The 21,918-nt window shown below is 39.1% G+C and overlaps 3 protein-coding genes and 1 pseudogene across 5 annotated transcripts in view; 2 read left to right on the top strand and 2 right to left on the bottom strand.

Annotated features, from left to right (window-relative positions):
• The first annotated feature begins 398 nt into the window (after positions 1–398).
• Positions 399–10,801, top strand: LOC149103528 (uncharacterized; annotated as a pseudogene). The gene is made up of 8 exons (XR_016201970.1): positions 399–575; positions 702–1,593; positions 2,690–2,979; positions 3,522–3,998; positions 4,079–4,303; positions 4,509–4,740; positions 8,296–8,348; positions 8,785–10,801. The product of XR_016201970.1 is annotated as an uncharacterized LOC149103528 (transcript).
• A 111-nt stretch (positions 10,802–10,912) lies between these two features.
• Positions 10,913–12,572, bottom strand: LOC149103527 (uncharacterized). The gene is made up of 2 exons (XM_089273390.1): positions 12,146–12,572; positions 10,913–11,719 (listed from the first exon to the last, which is right to left on the bottom strand). The coding sequence occupies exons 1-2, from the start codon at positions 12,398–12,400 to the stop codon at positions 10,967–10,969; spliced, it is 1,008 nt and encodes a 335-aa protein (XP_089129516.1). The 5' UTR covers positions 12,401–12,572; the 3' UTR covers positions 10,913–10,966.
• Positions 12,573–13,977: 1,405 nt separating this feature from the next.
• LOC149103526 (uncharacterized) lies at positions 13,978–17,454 on the top strand. The gene is made up of 6 exons (XM_089272673.1): positions 13,978–14,084; positions 14,244–14,327; positions 14,574–14,732; positions 15,035–15,136; positions 15,546–15,693; positions 16,868–17,454. The coding sequence occupies exons 1-6, from the start codon at positions 14,082–14,084 to the stop codon at positions 16,990–16,992; spliced, it is 621 nt and encodes a 206-aa protein (XP_089128799.1). The 5' UTR covers positions 13,978–14,081; the 3' UTR covers positions 16,993–17,454.
• Positions 17,455–21,540: 4,086 nt separating this feature from the next.
• Positions 21,541–21,918, bottom strand: part of LOC149103523 (uncharacterized) — a 6,609-nt gene continuing 6,231 nt past the window's right edge. For both annotated transcript variants that reach the window (XM_089272663.1, XM_089272664.1), the window contains one exon: positions 21,541–21,918. This exon is cut by the window's right edge and continues 590 nt beyond it. The gene's annotated coding sequence lies outside the window, so the exon portion shown is untranslated.

Below are 21,918 nucleotides of genomic sequence, written 5' to 3'. Positions count from 1 at the left end.
CTTCGAGGTGCCTCTATTTCAAACGTAACTGGAACGTTGATCCCACCGCCAGTACGCCACCTTCCTCTTGGATCGTCGAAAGGCCTCCCAACAACTCTTTTTTAACAATTTTTACATTTTAAAGTTTGCTGTTCCACCAAATGATCGAATATGATGCGCTGAAGACTTATGACAACACTTTTATAAACTACTTGTAGGCAAAAGTATTCGATGATAAGGTCTTTGCCATCATTAAAAGTCATTGTACTTTTTATTTGTCTGTATTATAAACTGGTCTCTTTTAGGGGTCTGTATAAGCTTCGGCCACGCCCAGATTGGTCTCTTTTAGGGGTTAAATTCAAAATTTCCGACGAGCATCCCCGTCCATTTTATATGGGAGTCCCCCCCCCCCCGGGAGATTTGTACAGCAATGGCAGGGTTTGACAGCTGTAAATAACTTGAAATGGAAGTCGATAGCTCAGTTAAACGAGTAAATGATTCAAATTTGGAAGAAATCAGCTCAGCCACACAGCAAAAGAGGGTGAAAACGATGTTTGAGACACTGGAGTGACACGAACAGTGGGAAACCATTTCAGGTGCGCAAGTCGCTTGGTTTTATATTTGTAACTTTTAGTTACACGGCATCGATTTTCACGCTCTTTTCCGAACTTTCCGGACTAAAATAAGTTAATTGACACCGAATATATTTCAATTATGTCCAGGTTGGTAAAATTAACCTTCGTGCACACATTCTTGCTAAGAGCAACGAATTAAGATCTCTTGAAGCCCTCGCAGCAGATCGATATCTCCAGGATCCCAGAGTAGAGGTTCGTGTCGAGGTTGTGGGAAAAAGTGGAAAGCCATCCCTGGTTGTCGTGAAGAAACAGAAAGCTACTCTCTCTGACGACGTGCCTTTTGACGACGTGCGACTCGTTGTTGATGCAAATGGTGAATATCGTTTGTTTGTGTATCACGTTGAGCTCGTAAGAAGGGCCACGATGAATATTAAGCAGTCGGAACAACTGAGAAATGCAATAAACGAAGTCGCCGAGAATTGTCCTTGCCCTGGAGTGGACATTGAGATAACTGGCCAGCAGGATTATCTGTCCTCAGAAGTAGAAGAACAGACCCTTCCTTGGCGCAGAGTTTTGTCAAGAAATTGCGCGCGAGTGATAAAAAATGCCCAATCTGAGAGTGGAAGGAAGTGTCGATGCTGTTACAAAATGGAACAGAAACTGTCAGAACGCCTTAACCAAAAGAAGTCTCTGACTCAACAAGACGTAAGGAGCAGACAGTCTGCGTCATCCAAAGTTCGCTTCAGTTGCCTCAGTCCAAAGAGCCAAAGTAAGCGATTGAAAAATGTGCAGCAATCAAGGAAAAACATGGCAAAACAGGTCAGACGATACAGAAAGAAGTTCTCCGTTTTACTGTCCGATACACATAGCTCTGACTCGGACAAATTGATGGAGAGAGTTGAAAGTACACCCATGGGAAGAAGGGAATTTGAAAAATGTGTGGCGGACGCTGATCGTTTCCGACCCGGTGCAGGACATGTCTTACGTGAGATATGGGATTCGGACAAAGCGAATTTCCGGAAAGATCAGAGGAAAAACGGTAAGGTTTAGTAGGGTATGTAATTCGACCTACATGCGTCAGGCAGCACTCTCAAATGCTAAATTGTAAATTGGTCCGAAGATGATAGGAAATTAAGAGGAATTATCAGTAATTGTGCATGAGAATTTGTAAGCAAATAACTTAAGGGATGCAGTAAGTGACAAGTTCACTTCACAGCACATATATATCTGTCATGAACACCCCTGGTGTGTTTATATTCATCCACTGTTCCAGCTCCCCCCCCTCTCAAACACCCCCCCACAAAGTTAGGGGGCATAGGGCCCAGGGGGGGGGGTACTCCCCTATATGGGCTATATAGGTATGTGCCACGGGATAGGGTATGGTTTTTTGAGGTTCTCGATCCTTAAATAGGGTATCATTTTCACCCATGTTGGCATAGTGTCCCAGTGTGATCCTTAGATAGGGTGCCTAAATTGTATCAGCTAAAATTGACTCGTTCAAGCTATTGTGAGTTTTTGTTCTTCCCTTGCATAGGATGTCATTTTACAGGTTTGGGCCTTAAATAGGGTATCAATTTTCGTTTGATTCATCCTTAAATAGGGTCAGGATTTAAGACCCTTCGCGACACACAACTATCCGAAATTTATGGGAGTACCCATAGGGCTTCATATGCATGTTGTCTTGCTTAAAGGTGTAAATTTCTGCCTACTGGTCTCACTTAGGGTGTTGGGCAAAATGTCAGAGGAATAAAAGTAGAAAATGTAAATTCCGTATTTTTTAATAATTTGGTATCTTTCAAGAGGGTAAAAATAGCTTGAGCCAGGCCACTGGTCTCCTTCAAGGGTTTAATTCAAAGTTTCTGACAAACATCCCTGTCTGTTCTAGAACAGCAGTAAGAAATGCTGTTAATTAATGTACATGTATGTATGTGGAGGGCTTTTCTTCTGGATCCATCTTATGATCAGAAGGGAGTCTGTTGCAAACTTGTCCAGCATTAAAATTTGAAATCCTGTATTGTCCACATATTTAGATGGGCATGCAAAGAATAACCCAGTAGCTTGGTGGTTCTTTTACATATAGCTCATACCTTTTTCATTAATTTATGCTTCTCCTTATTATACACATTCTATTACAGGATATGGACATCGATCTAATCGTTGGACACAGGCGTCTTGGCGAGTGGCTCTTGCCATTTATGCACGCTGCCCGGCCCTGTTTGATGACCTCAAGAAGCTGGATATTCTCCAGCTACTATGCAGGAGGTCCTTGGAGAGGGTAATGGCAAAGAGAACAGTAGAGGATGGTATCCATGAAGAAAGAATCATCGAGCAACTCTCTTTGTTTAATCAATTTAAAACCACTGCAGTCCTCAGTGGAAGACCAGAGCCACTGGGAGTTGGAGAGCTCCTTTTTGTTGAGACAAAGGTGAATAGAGGGTATTCCCTTTGTTAACATCATAACAGCCAAATTGGTGTACCTTATTTAAAAAGGAATTTTGACTATCTTCCTTTGCTTGGTACGTCTGCATGGCTGCAATCAATGATGTTATTTGAATCCTACTGCGCTCATTGAGCATGAATTAATGCACCTTATTTAAATTTTTAAGTGTCTTTTTTTTTTGCTGTCTTGTTGGAGCAGTATTAACTGAGTTAAATTTGACAAAATTAATCATAGTTGTTCCAATTTCATATTTTAACAACTAGCTGGCTCAATATACAATTTTGCCAGACCCCTTTTATTATTGCATTTACTCAACTTATGTTGTCGTTAGTTTAAATTAAATTATTACTTTCAGATCCATTCAATGATTCAAAACTGTTGTTGGATTGGTAAAGCCTTTAATCCTGATTTATCACCATAATCCCTAAAATGGAAAGTAAATACCAATCAGTTAACTGATTATAGTTTGAAATTATTTTTAACTGAAATTTCAGACCATGAAATGCTTTTAAAATTGTAATTAACAGGTGCAGAGTAAGATCCAGATCCGTTGCACAGATGGTGTCGTCATTGGTTATGCAATGAGTGAAAATGACTGGTCATGTCTCCATGATGTTTATGAGTCCCTGTTTGCGTCAGAAAATGGAATTGGTCAAAAGGCAAGTTATGTTCTTCAGACCTACCGGCGGGATTTGACATCTGGGTTTGAGTTTGCTGGGCCTTACTTTCTCTGTGAAGTACCCCTGGATGGAAAGTTCCTACATGACATCATCTTTGAGGTGATCAGTACCCTTGAAAAGTACCGGTTCCATGTCATTCTATTGGTTGGTGATGGAGCTTCCTGTAACTTAGCGCTTTTCAAGAGGCTATGTGGCTATGCAAATGAGCAGCTCCCAGTAGAAGACAGTGGTGATGAGCAATACCGGTTCAACGCCAGTTTCATCAATCCATTCAGGACCAGATCAGACAAAACCTGCTTTGTCATGATATGCCCTGCTCACCAGGTATGGCCTTCTAATTTAATTATTCTCGTAGTGTGTGCAATTTGTGACACCTGGGTGTTATTGTTTGTTATATTTTCCAGTTAAAGAACGTCATTGCAGCTTTGTACAGTTCAAGGAACAAGGGGAAAAAAGCTTTTGAGAAGGGAGGTACTACTTTTGACTGGCAGCCAATCATTGATCAATACCACAGGGATCAAGAGAGATCTGCAAAAGGACTGGGTAAGCGTGTTCCTGGTCTGAGGTATAGCTATGTGCAACGTGACTGCTGGAAAAGACTGAATGTTATGCCTGCAAAAATAATGCAGGTGAGAGAGGAAAATTAGTGTAATTTTGTAGAACTTTATAGATCCTTAGCTTGAAAATTCATGGAAGAATGATAATTTATGCCACACACGCACATACTGGCAGGAATTAATGTTACAAATATTTGTTTTACAATTTAGACGAAGCCTCCAATTTTATGAACGAAAGAGTGATAAGTGGTTTCGTTTACTTTTACATTTTCTACAGCAACGTTATATGATTGCAGCCTTGGAAGAATATGCAAGTTTGAGTAGTGAAGGCCCAGAAAAAAGTGATGTTGTGAAAGAAACTGCAAGGTACCTACAAGCATGCCACCTCATTTTTGAAAAGGGAATCGTTAGCCATGTGTTTATAAGATCCAATGAGTCGGCTGTATTCAAAAACATACAACAGGGATGGAGATATTTTGAAGAATGGGCAGATGAGCACAACAACACAGGTATGTATACATCAAAAACTTTATTCAGTTAACATAAGTTGTTTGCCCAGTAAAGGTACTATTAATACAGGCATCATATAAAGAAACAATAAAAAGATTAAAAGTCAAACAATTGGGTCACTTCACCTGGCTGTCCTTATAGTTAAGAGTCCCTGTCCATAAAAATGGAAAATAACTCGGCAACGGTCGAAAATTCGATTTCGCTCATATTTTCATGGTAGATAGGCTAGGGCATGACAAAAACTACTGGATAGTTTTTTTTGGCAAAATATCCTTTTATTTCAAAGAATTATGCAAATTACCAACTTCCGTTAAAATCGCCATTTGACGCACCATTTTATTAAACAAGGTTGAGAGCCTCGCATGCAAAACCACATCATTCTTCCGTCTTAAAAACACTCAAATATTTTTGTGCAATGTTTAAATGTGTACTGGGTTGATTTTAGGGAATGTTGCGTTGTCTTTTTGGGTGCAAAATAATTAAATTTCGAAGACATGTATTTCATTCAGTTAAAAGTACTTCGTGAATATAATTAATTTTCACTATGTGCGAAACCTTCAAATGGAGTAAGCTTCTGGTGGTTGAATCGCCGAAGGATGGTCTACAGATACCTGTAAAAATTTCTTTGGGCAAATGATTGTGAGCGACGCGAGAGCTTTTCAAAGTACGTTAAAAATGCAAATTATATTTGACCATCCGTCGTCAAATTTCAATTTACGAGTTAGACATATATTTTAGCATGCGCCACATGACTTGACCTATGTTAAGTTGAAATAGACACAGAGCTGATAATTTCGAAATGTTCTAACCTCATTTGCTGTAAAAGGCAGGTCCAAAGCCGATTTGACGTGTTTCTCTCGCCATTCGTCGCACGTAAAGCAGAAGTTTGCTTTTGTTTACATAACGTCCGATGTACATCGCCAACTGTCAACTTATTTAATGGTCGAATACCATGAATCTGTGACCCTCTTTCGACACATACGACCATCACTGCATATAAGTCAAAAACGGCTAAGTCATTTGTAGATAGTTGCTTGCTTTGCACTACACCAAAATATTACGTTTAATCATCATAGTTTGAATCCTCGCTTGCAGCGGTTCCTTGTTCGTCACGCAATGCTGTCATCCCATTTTAGGGGGTAGGGGTAGGACAATTTCTATCCTAATACTAATCCTAAGGCTCCGTAAGGCTTGGAACCACTGGGAGCACACAATCGTGTTGAGTAAGAAGAGATTAAATTAAGAAATGAAAAGAATGAATAGTTTGCCATTGCCCCTGTTGTTATCTTTTACTTGACCACCGCTACCAATATGCCCTGGGAAATACTGTAACGCTAGACTCATACCTAGGTCTTTTCGCGCTGTGCAATTATTTTTGGTTTACATGTAATACAGTGGACTACCCTCGGGGAAATGGGTGGTGAGCTCTTAATGGGGCTAGCCGCTTAAATAGAGGTTGGTGTACCTTAAATATTTAATTTTTCGCTATCGGGTTATAAATTTCTTGGTGAACATGGAGTCAATTCAAGATAATCATGATAGACGTGTGTTTGAATTATCACTCGTCATGCACCTTCAATTTCAGACTCTTATCTGCCATCGCCCTTTCCAAAATAACGTTTTTGAATTTTAGTCGGCCGCTTAATAGGGGTAAAGACAATAATGAAACCCTTATCGGAACGATCAAATGGTGGCCGCGGAGGTAACCGGTCAATAGGTGTTTTATTTACAATATTTTACTGACAATAAGTTTGGACTGTATTGACAACAGTCCTCTATTTTCTGTCACAAACATACCAATGCCTCCACTGAGCAAACAAAATACGGCAAATAAAATAGCATGGCCAGGGCTATTTACTCACGTAATTACTAATTAAATATAGTCTGTTTTTCTCACGAATTAGACTCGTTGTGATTTCCTATTTTTATTTCAGCTAGTTCTTGCTTCATTGATCTATAATTTGTTTATGACGATTTTTTTAAAATTCTAGTGAGTACAGCCACTAGCTTTATCAGCTGTTGTCTGAAACATCAGAACGTACAACAAACGTGATTTGGAGCGAGGCCACGTACACTATAGAATACGATTATTTAAATATACACATATTATTACATATATGAACAAACAGATGAACAATGACTAAATTGTTTTACTTATCCTGCGAGTGCTCTATACAAAATAGATCAAAATGTGCAGCATATGCTGTGACAGCATTGCGTGACGAACAAATAACGGCTGTAAGATTGTGCTGCGCCGACACGCTTATCAGCAATGGTCAGCGATGCGATCGATCAAACGTAATATTTTGGCGCAGTGCAAAGCAAGCAGCTATCTACAAATGACTCAGCCGTTTTTGACTTAGATGCAGTGATGTTCATATGCGCAGAAAGATGGTCACAGATTCATGGTATTCGACCAATAATAGGTTGTCCGTAAGCGATGTACATTGGATGTTAACCTTGTGTAAACAAAAGGAAACTTCTGCTTTCTGAACGACGAATGGTGAGAGATCGACTACAAACACGTCAAATCGGCTTTGGACCTGCCTTTTACAACAAATAAGGTTAGAACGTTATCAAAATTATCAGCTCTGTGTCTATTTCAACTTATTATAGGTCAAGTCATGTGGCGCATGCTAAAATATATGTCTGACCCGTAAATTGAAATTTGACGACGCATGGTCAAATATTTGCGTTTTTGACGTACTTTGAAAAGCTCTCGCGTCGCTCACAATCATTTGCCCAAAGAAATTTTTACAGGAATCTGTAGACCATCCTTCTGCGAATCAACCACCAGAAGCTTAATCTATTTGAAGGTTTCGCACATGGTGAAAATTAATTATATTCACGAAGTACTTTTAAGTAAATGAAATACATGTCTTCGAAATTTAATTATTTTGCACCCAAAAAGACAACGCAACATTCCCTTAAATCAACCCAGTACACATTTAAACACTGCACAAAAAATATTTGAGTGTTTTAAAGACGGAAGAATGATGTGGTTTTGCATGCGAGGCTCTTAAACTTGCTTAATAAAATGGTGCGTCAAATGGCGATTTTAACGGAAGTTGGTAATTTGCATAATTCTTTGAAATAAAAGGATATTTTGCCAAAAAAACTATCCAGTAGTTTTTGTCATGCCTTAGCCTATCTACCATACGAATATGAGCGAAATCGAATTTTCGACCCTTGCCGCGAAATAAAGAATTTGTCTCATTCTTACAGGCAGGCACTCTTAAAAATGAAGGTCAGTCTGGTTGATGATGATGTGATTCAAATGTTTAACATTCAACATTTGGATCAATAAGCGTCAATCACATTCACATTTTTTTATTAGATCTCTGTTTTTACTTGGTCACTTGAAAGCAACACTTTCATGGGAATATCAATAACTGTATGCTAGTTAACCAGTAAACCAGGTCATAATAAACACAACACCAAAAATACTGTAATTAATGATATTTACAGTACATCCCTCTTTCTGATCCCTCATCCCTAACTTTTTGGGGTGGCAAACTGGACTATGTCTCAGTTGTCCTTTTAATTCTTTGCAGAATATGTGGACAACTCCAAACGAGCACGTGCAGCAAAGTTTTTAGCATGGCAGGTATTGCAGATTAAAGATTAATTTATTTATTAACATTTCTTGTTTACTTGTTCTTGATGTACATTTAAAAGATCACATTACATCGCTCCTGGTCCTTGGAGGGAAGACAAGTGTTCCCTTTAATGGGGCAATAGTATATATTATATTTAATTATTGTATGTAGCTGCTGGGACTATGACTAATATCTAATGCCTTCTTACAGGATGTTTCTGACTAAAGATGATCATGAAAAAAGCAGTCAATTGTAAAAGACACAACCACATCAGCTTTGCTGCAAAACATTTATCATGTATCAATAAAAGTTGTACAATAGAAGTATTATTATTGTAATTATTATTTAACAATATATATGTGAATGTGAGCTGGGATCAGTTGTTTAGTAAGCCCTTAATGGAATTTCTTATTTAGCTTGCCTTTTTAATTTCTTTCCTTCTAGACATTTGACCTTCAAAGAGTCATGGTCTTTGGATTTAAACAGTTCTCATCATACTTTTTTGAGAATTTTCCTGGATACACACTGTCTCCATTGCGGCTCTCGATAAGTCGCCTTGAATCCCTTTTTGGCACACTCAAGTTCCATGCCCATGGTTCTCTAAGTGCAGGGAATTATGGGTCATCTCTTGGAAGGATTCAGTTGAGACGAGCTGAAGCTCACTGTTAGAGCCACAAGCCATGATCAGAAGGGTTACCGGGACCAAGAGGTCCATATATCTGGCCCCACAAGTGTGTCCACATTGAACACTGATCATCAACAGCCTTACATTGAAATCATGGCACATTTTGTTCCTTATGGTTATCAGGGTGTTAAAGAATTTATTTTTCCATACCAAATTTCTCAAAGCACTTTTCAGGGTAGGCAAGGTAGCTCTGCATGCACCCTAATAGCCCTTGTAATGGGTTTCAAATTCTCCTCTGGGTTGATTGGTGAACCAAAGAAAGTTCTTGAAGAGGGTTGGTTTGGCCATGTGGTATCAAGTATTTCTGAAGGCAATAAAACCTTTGATGAGTGCTTTTCTGCTGCAGGAGTTGGTGGGCTTGATGTAGAAGATGCATTTAGCTCTGTTGGAGATGATCTACATCTCCTTTCCTATGAGGATCCCAAAGATTTTTTTATTAATGGTAATAACTTCCAGGATGTCATTTCAAATGTCAGGGAACGGGCAAACATGAAAAGGAAATCAGTTGGTATCTTTGTATCTGGTGGGAGGACTGTAGTAGTTTTAGTTTGGGAAAATGGGGCATGTGCGATTTTCGATAGCCACAGGCATTTACAGTATGGGTGTATTCTCTCCCATTCCCTACCGTCCAAAGAAAATGAGTTGATATTGTGGCTAGCCAAGACATCCCAGAAGTTTTACAGCACCTCAATACAGTATGCCCAAATTACTTGGGTGGAGTACAACGGATAAATGTAGTACATGTCAAAATGTGCCTTGTCATTTTAGAAGAAAAAAGTACATTTAGTATAGCTTAGTCAGCTTAAAACTGTTGTGTGGCAGAAGTTTAAGTACACTGATTTCTCCTCCGAGCATTTCTTTTTGGTTGTAGATAATAATTATTATCATAAAAACTCTTTTCAGCCTGGAAGTTCAACTTTTTAATGAAATGCTGTCTCGTTTTTAAGCTGGCTGTACTTTGCCATTAGTCATCAGTCACCATTTTACATAGGAACAAGAAAATGTCACACTGTAAATATAATAATTATTATTAATAGTCGTGTGAAGTCATTCAGCACATTTCTAAATTATTATCATGGTTCCTTAATGTGGTGAAAATTGATTACCAAACAGCATTTAAAAAAATCATTTAAGAGTCTGCCTTTCAACTATTAGGGGGCAGTAAAAACATAACTGATATATGATTTGGAGGCTCCCCTCCAGCTCTCCTTATGATAATATAAGTCCACCTTTCCATTATTTGAGTACTCCTTACAAAATGTATGTATCAGCGAGAAATATGCCCTACAAGTACTTGGAGCTTTTAATTACATCATACAGATGTTTGAAACCACTTGCAATAGTCTTCATTGCCAAACTATAACTGTTATTCACTAAATATAGATCAGCTCTTAAGATTACAGAAACTGATATTTCAGGTGGCCATGTTATTTGCACGTATGATCCAACTTGTAGTGTATTAAACAATTTTCTTGATCCTTTATTTATTGCATATTTAAAATGGTGTTCATGTAACTTATGAAGCTTGAATCATGCCTGAGAACTAAATAATTATATTTTTGTGCTGTTAAAGACATACAGTCGCTTGATGGGTCGATCATCGAATTCATGCAAATGCATGCAAATTTAGCCCTAGCAACAAAATAACAATAATTTAACAGATATATTTTTTTGGTTAATTTTTCTGTAGCCCTTACACTTACTGAGTTTGAGTACCAATGTACCTGGCTAGCTGAGTGTAGCTCTCAATAAAAGGACCAACCTTTTAAGCTGTCAGTTCTGGTTATTCTTTTGCTATCATATTTTTGCAGTAAAAATGAGACTTGTCATATTTTATAAGGCAAGCTGGTGCTGCCCCAAGTATAAATCATTACAGTGAGACTACTCGAACCGGGCCACCGCCAAGAAGAAAACTTGTAAGACATTATTAAACATCCTCAATTAAGCACGCTTATCGACGCTGTAAGTTTTCAGCTTGTCCCTCAAGCTTTGGTCGGCTGAAACGACTTTGCCCTCCTGTATTAGTTTTTTCTCTTCTTGAACACTGTAGAATTCCTTAAATCTGGTATTACATATTTTCTTAACTAGCTCTTGCCATATGGAACAAACCCTAACCTCCTCGACTGGTGCCGTGCACGCCCTTTTAGATGCTACCAAAAATAACTCTTGTAGCTCCTCATCAAGAGCAACTGATTGTTTGGTCAGCTTCATAAGGTTTTTCGGATATCTCTTCAGATTTTTTTCAGTCAACATTTCTCTTAATCTTTTATCTAACGTTAACAAAACAACAGTAAACTTACTACTAAAGAAAGTCAACTTTCCTTCGTCCAAAGTTTTTAGACCCAATGGCAAAGATGTTTTCTCTGCAGAACAGACCATTTCAGACATGATTTTTACTTCGGCTGTATAATTATCCTTTGTCGCTTCAGAAACTTTCCTGACTCCTTTCCGTCCGTTAACAATCTTCTCCCTTCCTTTCCGTAGCTTATGCAACGCCGCCCCAGATATTCTAGCAACGTCCACAAAGTCGGAATCGACAACAGTATCCGCGCCTTCACTTGCAATGGTGTGGGTTTTCTGTTTGTCAATGTCAATCTTAATTTGCATGACTGCGCTGTGAAAATTTTCGTAAAGTGCCCAGTAGATGGTGTTAAGAACAACGGCGGCATGAAAGTTGACTTCGTCAGTTTCGTTCTCATGCAATTGAATGGTGGTGACAATTACCCTTTTTATGTTTTCCCAGAGTTCTGAATCCTCCACGGTCAACAACAATTGGGAACAAATAACTGAAAACGAAGCCCGTTTGTCACTTTTTTTCACCTTAGCGCTGGATATTTCGGTAAAAGCTTTAATTATTTTGGAATAAATATCCCGATAAAACTTCACAAACATTTCCTCAACCGTGTCGCTATTGAGTAGGGTGGACACCATTTGCCTGCGAAGGGGAAATATTGACAAAGATTTTTCATTTCTTAATTCATTTTCGCAGTGTGTTTGTGCACTCAAAACGTAAGATATAAGAGTCTCCTCCAGCCTTTTTACGTCGTTGGTAGAAAGGTATTTTCCAGAACTTTTTTTCCTCTTCTCTTTACTGGACTCATTCCCCTCTTTATTTGTGGCTTTTGGTACCTTTTTTCTCCTTGCATCTTTCTGTCCTCTCCTTGGTGAATCCTCACCCGACATGTCCGACAGATCCTCTCCACTCGATAAGTCGGAAAAGTCACTCCACTCCTCTTCTGAATCATCCTCACCTTCATGGTCTTCATGGTCATTGTCAAGGAAGTTCTCAAGGAGGGCTTGGCTTAAATTAGGAAGCGAAACTGCTGAGAGAAATTCTATATCTGCCTCACTCACGAAGGTAATTTCGGACGCCATTTTTCCCCGCGCGACATCCGCAAAACTCCTCGCAGCAAATACGCGCGTGTGCCGCAGGTGATGGCGCAATTTGTTCTAAAAATAGAATTTTTGTCCCATATCATGGGGACAACCCCAATACTAGAAATGGCGCGCGCTTACGGTCTCCGTCCCCGATTATGGCTCCTGGTTTTATCTGTTTATATGTCGTTAATCGAGCTTTAAAAGACATTGGGCATCAAACATCTATCGTTTAAAACAGTCTTCCGACACCGCATAAGAGAATTTCGTGCGATTTCTCAGGATGGCGTCTTTATTTATTTTTCTTTTAAAAATCTGGACAGGTTCTTTTCGTTTCAGCTCTAACATGATATGAAACAAATGTGATGTTGACAGCGCGCGCTTCAAAACTTGACCGGCCTCTTCCTTCAGCGATGGCATAACTGCGCATTTGCAACTACAGGTTTTTCATGTCATCTTTTTACACAAGGAAGAAAAATACCAATTTAACGTGGGTGCCGTTAGGGTTGGCCAATTGCGCCCTTGTTCGCTCCCATAGTAACGCCATAAGTGATATCTGTTTGTACGCTAATGATCTAGCTTTAAAAACATCGGGTATCAAACATCTAGTCTTCCAACACCGCATAAGAGACTGATTTCATGCGATTTCTCAGGATGGCAGCTTTATTTATTTTTCTTTTAAAAATCTGGACAGATTCTTTACGTTTCAACTCTAACATGTTATGAAACTACTGTGATGTCGACAGCGCGCGCTTCGAAACTTGACCCTGTTTCTTCAGCGATGGCATGACTGCGCATTTGCAGCGACAGGCTTTCCATGTCATCTTTTATACAAGGAAGAAAAATACCAAATTTAGGGTTGGCCGATTGCGCCTTGTTCTCTCCCTTAGTAACGCCAGTGTTATCTGTTTATATGTCGTTAATCTAGCTTTAAAAACATCGGGTATCAAACAGGCATTTAGGTCCGGTTTAAACGTCGCATTTTACATGTGCCGAATCAAATACTAATTTTAGTCGATTCGAATGAATAATTTCGGCTGATTTGATTTAAACGTCATATGTTTTTGCCGAATAAAATTGCTGAGCGCGAGCGATAGCGACATGTTAATTCCCATCCGAGGAAACATAATTTTTTTAGCATAATTTATGAATTAGATTCGGCACATGTAAAATGCGGTGTTTCAATCAACCGTCGAACTTCAGTCGTATATTCGACTGGATCAGTCGAATATTCGACTGAACTCGCATTGAATTGAAGTATGTCGCATTTAATTGACTTAAACGTGGCATTTTACATGCACTTAATTCGACAATTCGATTCGGCGCGTGTAAAATGCGACGTTTAAACCGCGCCTTACTCCCAAAATCGTTTCTTTCGTCAAGCCTTTAAAAAAATTCAGCATAACAACATAGCTGAAGGAAGTGCTGACCGGCGAGGTTGAACACGTTACAGCAGAGGAGCTGACACAATGAAGAAAATCAGTCCAAATTCAGGTGTCAAACTGCTAGTTATCCGCGATATCAAGTTCAGAATGAGGAAACATTTGACAGACCTTAGATAGTATAAAATCAGTGTTCGCTCGTTGGTTCTACCAGTCCATTCTCGACAAAGAAAGGATAAGTCCTCTTTTACGTGAAGAACAAAGTAGTGCCACTTTTCTTTTACCGAGACCGGGAGAAGATGGTAAGTTTAATTTTGCGATAGTTTTATTTGATTTCAGTAGTAACAAGGACAAACACTGTCTACTGATTCCGCAGTCACCAGTAATCAAAAGAGTGCAGTTTGTTTGCTTTTCAACCAAGGAAAAATTTATAACACATTTTTTTGTTTTCCTTTCACCAGGAATTCAAGGTGTTCCTTCTGTATTTTGTCGTCCTTGTTGCTGCCACATCTGCAGCCACTGTCTGTAAATGTGAAGAGAAAAAGGTACAAATTAAATTGCTTTGATATAGTGTTAACAGTTGCACTTTAACCATCATTTCATGAGTTCCATATTCCAAATGTTGTAAAGCAATTCATTAAACTGCGAAGATTTCGTTGCGCTGATCAGTCGAGTTTAAAAGAAAGGGTGGAAATGTAGAGGTCAATGTGATTTGGAAAGATGTCAATAACTCAATAAACCCTTTACTGCGCAATAATTATTTATAAATTGATGTTTTCTTGACTTAACAGGATACCGAGTCAAAGTACAATGTGAAAATTAAAGATGGGGATAAAGAGATTGATGAAGAGATTAAAGTCGACACTGAGAAACAAACAGAGACCGTGAGTGTCTCAAAGGCGAGCTCGGGGAACGCGGGAGAAGTCAAAGTAGTTTACGACTTTGAAAAGGTAAAATACAATGTGTAGCGATTGCATGATTCACTGGCTTTAAATTTTTCAACAGGATAGATCCTGATCGGCATTCCTAAATATTGAACTAGAAAGGAATTACTGCAGCCCTTTTAGTGTCAGAAGTCTTTTTCACTCATTTAATCATTAATTTCGGGAATCCCTCATGATCAATCGCTTAGCTCATCCGCCAGTTTTTATTCTTCGGTTAGAGTCACGCCAATTCGTTTTATTTACTGTTTTCTCTCTGACTCTAAATATAAGTCATGATATCGTAACGTGATTGCCTATCTTTCTTTCAGAACTTAACCATGCAGCGACTTTCCTCTGCAAAAGCCTGTTTCCTGATTGAGTCCACTGGGGACGTGCCAAAGCCTGAGGTGCTCATCAAGTTACTCGACCAGGTAATTCAATTCAGTGAGATTTGCTTTTATTTCATTGTGTACATAATTCTGCAATAGGCTTCACCTGGATGCACGTGAGATGAAATGGAATTTGATACTGTATTTTAATTGGTAGCTTCCATAAGGTCAAACTTTTTAACGAAGGGATTTTAAAATCGTTGGATAAGCTTTTGTTCACCCCAACTAAAGGAGCCCAGTATTAGTTTGAACTTCCTCATTTTCCTATTTTATTTTTTTAAAATAATACTTGGGAAAGGAAATCCAAGGAGACCTCTCCTTTATCAATCAGGCTTTCTTCCAACTTGAGACGTTTGGCAGGGTGTTGATCGATTTTGAGCTGAATGTGCTTAATTTGTCTAAAATATAAGCATTTCTTGTTCATTCAAGCTGTTCTTGTCATACTTTACAGCAAAGCGGCACTTTAACGGCAAGGAATGGGACAGACGAGGAGTACGATGTTGTTTCGACCGTCAGTGATCGCTCGTTCCTGGGTGATGAAATGGCTTCTATGTGTGCAAAGCTGCCCATTTATCACGTCAAGAAGAGCACAACTCGACGTTAGTGTCATACCTCATACTGTTATTACAATCAAAAGTGTGCCGCTTATATAGGATACTTAAAAAAGAAAATTCTTACTGCCGTTCAGTTAGTGTTATTCCTAGTCTTATTCACCCAAACGTTTGGGAAATCTTGATGTTAAAATCGTGAAGAGGAAATGGTCGAAAAAGTAAGACACTACGTTTTCGACAAATTTAAACTCCTTGATATCTAGGTCATTCAAGTTCACTCAGTTTTTGTGCTCCAGAAGGCATTATGACTTTAATATGAGTAGCATTCGAACTTACTCCTAACCTGGTCATTAATGTTGTTGGACATTCCTAACTCAGTCATCAAAAGTTCCTGAAAAGTCTTAGTATGGAATTGTTAATTAACAACCAAGAGAGACACTCCAATACGGGGTAGGACTTGGAAATTGAGGATATCATAGTTTCACTTTCCGCCAACCGAAGGAACGCTCGACCGGCCGGTTCTTGCCGAGAGGAGATCTGACTCGTTCTCATCTATCTAGACACTAAGTGCTCAGTGGCTTGTTTTATGTCATGCCGTTCTATTTGCAAATTAATTATGTTGGAATTACGCTTAACTGTCAATAGCCTATTTTTGAGTAGATATGTGAAGCATATATCATAAATTTACCTAATTTTTAATATGTTTTCTTTCTTTTCTCTTGTTGGCTGACTGACCGGACTGACAGACAGACAGAGAGACAGACAGACAGACAGACAGACTGACTAACTATATGACTGACTGACTGAATCACTTACTCCCTCCCTCCCTCCCTCACTCCCTCCCTCCCTCCCTCCCTCCCTCACTCACTCACTCACTCACTCACTCACTCACTCACTCACTCACTCACTCACTCACTCACTCACTCACTCACTCGAGATTCTAAGTTCACAAAAGTAATTAGCACTATGAGTTTCCCCATTAAAAGTATACCGATATGGTAAATATTATTTTCTTTTGCTATTAGTTAACGTTGAAACCTTTACTGTAACTAGACCAATACCTTCCTTTGGAGAGTAAGCCTGGCGCAAAAAGATATCCTATTTCTATTACTCACTCACTCACTCGCTCGCTCATTCACTCACTCAATGACTATCTGACTGATTGTTTGGCTGGGTGACGGACCGATTGGCTTACTGAGTGGCTTATTTACTTACTTTGCAGGTGTAAAGCGTTGGCCTTGCCATTATTATTGCTACCGCTATTGTCATTGGCACTGGATTGGTTGGAGGTGGATATATCGTTGCCACTATAAATGTGTGTGGCATTCCTGCGGCTACGGAAAATAGCAAGATTCTGCAAAGCCCGCCGTGTTATAGAGAGAAATAAAAATATCCAGATGCTAGTGACTATCATATTTTGCTGCTTTGATTAAAAATTTTTGCTTTGGAAGAGCTGATTTAAAAGTGAAAGAACTTCTAAATTAAAAGTACATTGCATGCGGCATTGAGACCTGTAGATTATGTAGTTTATACTATGAAACAGCAAGAGAAAGTTTGTTTTTTTAGACTGCCAAATCTTTGCAACAATTTCAGACCAGATCAATTGGCTAAAATGTTATTGTTTTGTAGAAACAGGGCTCCTGGTAGAAAAAAATGATTTCAGGATAACAAAGCTTGGTTAAATTTCGTAGAAAAGTGTGAGACTGTGTAGGAAAGTAGTTCAATAATGCTATTGCAAAATGTATAAGTGCGAATTAAACAACAATTAATTCAAGAAATGAAACAAATAAAAGTCACTTGTGCTCTTAACTGAGAAACGTGTGCTTTGTGACTAAAAATATATTTCTATGTATTTGAGCATTTATATCTATCAAGGATATGAGTTTTGTTATTCGGTGCAATCCGAAAAATTCCCGCGCTTTTGAGAGTTATAGACTTTAATTTCCGTGTAATCTTGAGTAAGGTGTAACCTGAGAGTTTGAGAATAGCAGGCAATTTACGTCTAGTATATTTACTGCTAATATCCGCGAATAATTTCTGTTGAAGTTTCCGTGTTAAACAATCTTTTTTGGTTAGTCTAAGTGACGTAACTCTGAAATGGTGAAGAACTTCGCCGAATTAAACGTGAAACGAAAATCAGGATAAATATCCGTACTGAGAGAAGTAGTCCGCTCGTCTCCGGATTGAACCCTGGCCGGGGACATTGTGTTGTGTACGTTCTTGGGCAAGACACTTTACTGTCACATTGCCTCTCTCCACCCAGGTGTATAAAGGGGTGCCGGCGAATTTAATGCTGGGAGTAACTCTGCAAAGGACTAGCATCCCATCCAGAGGGGAGTAGAAATGCTCCCAGTCGCTTCGAGCTACAGAAATCGGGATAAGCTGCGGCCTGATGGGCCACTTTTCTCGCTGCAAGACTTTACCTTTACCTTACTGAGAAAAGAGGAAACACTGATGACAAACCTCTCGCGGTCTGCTTACAACTTAACAGTAGAGAAGCCGTTTCAGGAAAATAACACCGAATTCCAATTCTTGCGCGCCGCGGCTTTTCCCCTGTCACTAAGGTCAGGTTTTAGCGATCTATTGCATAACTCAAGGGCCCGGATAAGCAACAGAGACGGCGGAGTGTCACAGTTTAAGACATTTATGAAAAATGAACATTTTCTTTGCAATTAGGGATAAAATGCTTCAGAATTATGATCACTGACCATTTTGCGACTCAAGAAAAAAGTATTAAATGGTCTGAAATGAATGTCAGACACATCCCCTAGCTTTAGAAAACTGCAACAACTTATTTCAAAAAACATAAAATTTAAGCCAACGTCGCTGCAAGGGAAAGTTTCTGTAATGAATTTACCTTTTCAGTTTTTTTTTATCAAAAAATATGTTGCTCTCTCTTTCTTGAGTCTGTAGTTTGAGAGAAAGAGTTTTTAAAAGTTCACAGCGAAAGAAACAAAAACAAAACAAAAAAGAAAGAAAAAACAAAACAAAACAAAACAAAAAAACAATATACCCATTCATGCACGGTTTTCTCAACTTTGATTACGGGCCAAAAATGCGTAACGAACGCAATCTATTGACACGGCTGGAAAGAACGTCTGAGAGTGGTGCCTCGCAAAGTCGAGTTCTGCGGTTTTTATCCGTAAAAGGGTTTGGTTTTTGTTAAGGAACTTTTAGTCAACCCGTCTGTATTAGCTTCCGAAGCCCTAAACATGTCTCTCAGCTTTTAATTCGTTAAAAAATGTACGGCGTATGTATTTTTCTAGCTTGTCATTTCTCAGAAATGCCGACTGAATATTCCCGGAAAAACACTTCTTCTTAAGATCTTTGCCATGCAACAGGGGAATCCCCGATGGTTGCGTTACCAAATATCGCGCTAAGCAAGAACTATAAACCCCGGAGCGTTACCTAAAATTACGTGATGTAGATTGCAAGCAGTCTCTCGTTTGCTCGAAGATCGGCGAGGGAAGAAACGCTGACGAACGAGAAGAGGCGAGCGGTGAAACCGCGAGCGGCGCCTTCTGAGCGTAATGCAGCAGTACAGATCAGAAGTTCAAAGCACTGGCTAGACGCATTTGTCTTACGAAATACACTGCTTTTGATATGTAAGTTACAACTGGCGTCGCCTAGAGGAGGACAAAAACTCAAAAATTCGAGTTTAAATAAAGTTTATGGATGACTGTGTTTTAAGAAATGAAAGTGGTCAATGGTCCTTAGTCGCCATTTCATAAAGTTCATACTCCGGAATGGATAAAAGAAGTTGTCACATTCAAGGACCCTCGGCCCTTCACGCAAGATTCAATTTTGAAACAATTACATTTCCTTCATGTGCCAAAGAAATTTCTTCGCTTATCTATGTTTTTCACTGTATCCCAAACTCACTGAATTTGTTACAGATATAATTAAGACAAAGTAACTCAGAAGCAGTTGAATGACTGAAAAGGTTAGTGTCGGCCGAACTACTCCCTTTTTATTCTGTGATTTCTTTAAAATAATTTTCGCGTGTAGCTAAATTTATTTGGCACCTTCCTTTCGGCAAAAGCAAGGTTTTTTCTAAAGGCTTCGCACCTATGGATGGCAGTCTCGTCAGGTGGCAAAAACCAAAATAGGCAACTAAGAAAATTTTTCTTCAGTGGCTAGAGGTCGTCATGGCCTTTTTCCCTTGCATCCCGAGACCATTCTTATACAAGTTTAGGACGTTTTTGACTTCATTAAGGCAGCTCTAAAAGGTGAATGAATCAATTGTTGTTATAATAAAGTTTCCATATAACGCGCCCTCTGATTGGCTGAAACAGCGTGCTTTATCAGAGGACAGAGCACGGGTTGATGACGGTAAGTTGGCTTCCAAATTTTTGCTTCGGAATTTTGACAAATTTGACCCAAATTAAACATCCTCTTTGACTCAGACAAACGCACTGGAAGCGAGCTATTTTTCTGCAGTAAATATGGCTCACAGAGACCATTGTTAGCAACAGTAGTGTTAAAACTGTACCAAGATAACAAGTTTTGCTAGATTCCCGCCGACAAAACATGTACAGCTGTAGCGAAATACACAAATTCTCAACCTAAACAGTGCTTCGATAAAGACATTAATTTTGTTACGAAGGCAGAAATTATACTAAGAAGTAAAACAACGACAGAAAACAATTGAACTGTCTCTGTTTATGATGAGAAGCTTTATTTTTGTAAATGTACAATTAAAAATGCTCATTTGCTCAAACACTTACATGTAGTGTAGTAACGCTCGTTCTCCGGTCATCTCAGCGAAGTAAACCGACGAGTGGTCAGTGCAAAACTTGCTCTGATAATCTCTTCTGTGTTCGAAGTAGAACCAGTGGGAGCCGTTAAGTCTTTCTAACTTTTACGCTAGTTCGGGTAATTTTGCTGCATGCGGCTACAAGCCGTAAATAACTGTAGCTCCTTTCAAATTCAACCCGGCATTTCGCATTTTCATCCACAAGCTTTGAGCTCCGCGTTTCGTAATTTCCACTGGAAAAGTGCTCGTTTTCATGGGCCACAATACGGCCGGATTCCTCTGGACTATAAACCTTTACCTGCCTTGAGATCCGTATTTAAAAATTAACTTAAAAGCGAACTTTGAAGGCATCGTTCTTCTCTCGAAAGCTAAGCCCTCAAACTTCTCGAAACTGAAAGCTTAGCTGAAGTCCAGTTTGTGATTGACAGCTGTCGCTTCGTTAGCCAATCAAATTATTTGAACAATTCTAACAAGGATTGTGATTGGCTTATTTTAGCGTGCTTTGTCAGAGAACAGTGCACGGCTGACGCCACTTTTGCTCGTTTGGAAAATAAAGTTTGGTTTGAAAATTCAGCCGAATGCGTGGGGAAATTATCTGATTCTTTATCATAAAACAAATAAAGAAGCCCCGACTGTGCTCTGTTCTGTTGTAAAGCACTTAGGAAGCGGTAGAGCACTCAAGAAGTAGGGAAAAACACTCGACTACGTCTCGTGTTTTCCCCTACACTTCTTTCGTGCTCTACCGCTTCCTGCGTGCTTTACAACAGAACAGAACACAGTCGGGGCTTCTTTATTTGTTAAATATGAATGAACGTCCTCTTGGAATTTAGTTTTCAACTGTCGCGGGTTTTTATTTGCAGCAGTTCAAAAGGCGCTGACCTTTCTATTGGGTTACCGTATTTCTTGTACAGTACAGTGTAACGCACGTTCAAAACCCCTTCCATAAAGACCCCACACTCTAGTCCTAGCAGGAGTTACTTTTCTTGCCGTAAACCAGAGTTGACTGAATACAAATCTGTAAACGTCAGGAAGAAAAATAATGGCCGGTCGATCGATCATAAGGCGGAATCGGTTTGGGCTTTCAGACTGATAGTGATTCAGTGGGCTATGCCCAAGTAATAATAGAGGCAAGTCAAGACTGTGGTAAACTAAATGGCTTTACTTTCTTGGCTTAGTTAAATCTCTTACACTGTTAATCAGTGATTTTAACTGTGAACCTTGCTCTAGCTTTTTTGTCCTTCTATGACAACAGACAAATTTAACCCTTTGAATACCAAACTTTCGCCAAAAAATACCGTTTTTAACCGTTTAGTCAGGTTTTTCAGCTGCCATGACGCTAAATAAACCTAAGTTTTGCTAAGAAGGCTTTTTTTTTACTAAAAGGAGAGATTTTTCGAGGATTAGGTACAAAATTGAGCAAAATTTCAATTCCGGGCATGCGTTTAAGCCTACATTTGGACTTTTTTTTTTTTTTTTTTTTTTGCAATTAACCGTTCTCAATTTTGTTCGTTGCCCCT

The sequence above is a fragment of the Orbicella faveolata genome, unplaced genomic scaffold, assembly GCF_042242905.1.
Source record: "Orbicella faveolata isolate gen_17 unplaced genomic scaffold, um_ofav_v1 contig_35, whole genome shotgun sequence".
NCBI lineage: Eukaryota > Metazoa > Cnidaria > Anthozoa > Scleractinia > Merulinidae > Orbicella > Orbicella faveolata.
This window is presented reverse-complemented; position numbering and strand designations above follow the sequence as displayed.

Bases quoted from the DNA above. Each gene is read 5' to 3' on its own strand.
- LOC149103527 (XM_089273390.1), bottom strand. From the start codon at position 12,400: ATGGCGTCCGAAATTACCTTCGTGAGTGAGGCAGATATAGAATTTCTC. The intron at 11,720-12,145 runs GCCACAAATAAA...CAATTGCATGAG, and splicing joins GGAGAAAAAAGGTACCAAAA to AACGAAACTGACGAAGTCAA.
- LOC149103526 (XM_089272673.1), top strand. The intron at 14,733-15,034 runs GTAAAATACAAT...TCTTTCTTTCAG, and splicing joins TAGTTTACGACTTTGAAAAG to AACTTAACCATGCAGCGACT. The intron at 15,137-15,545 runs GTAATTCAATTC...CATACTTTACAG, and splicing joins TCATCAAGTTACTCGACCAG to CAAAGCGGCACTTTAACGGC.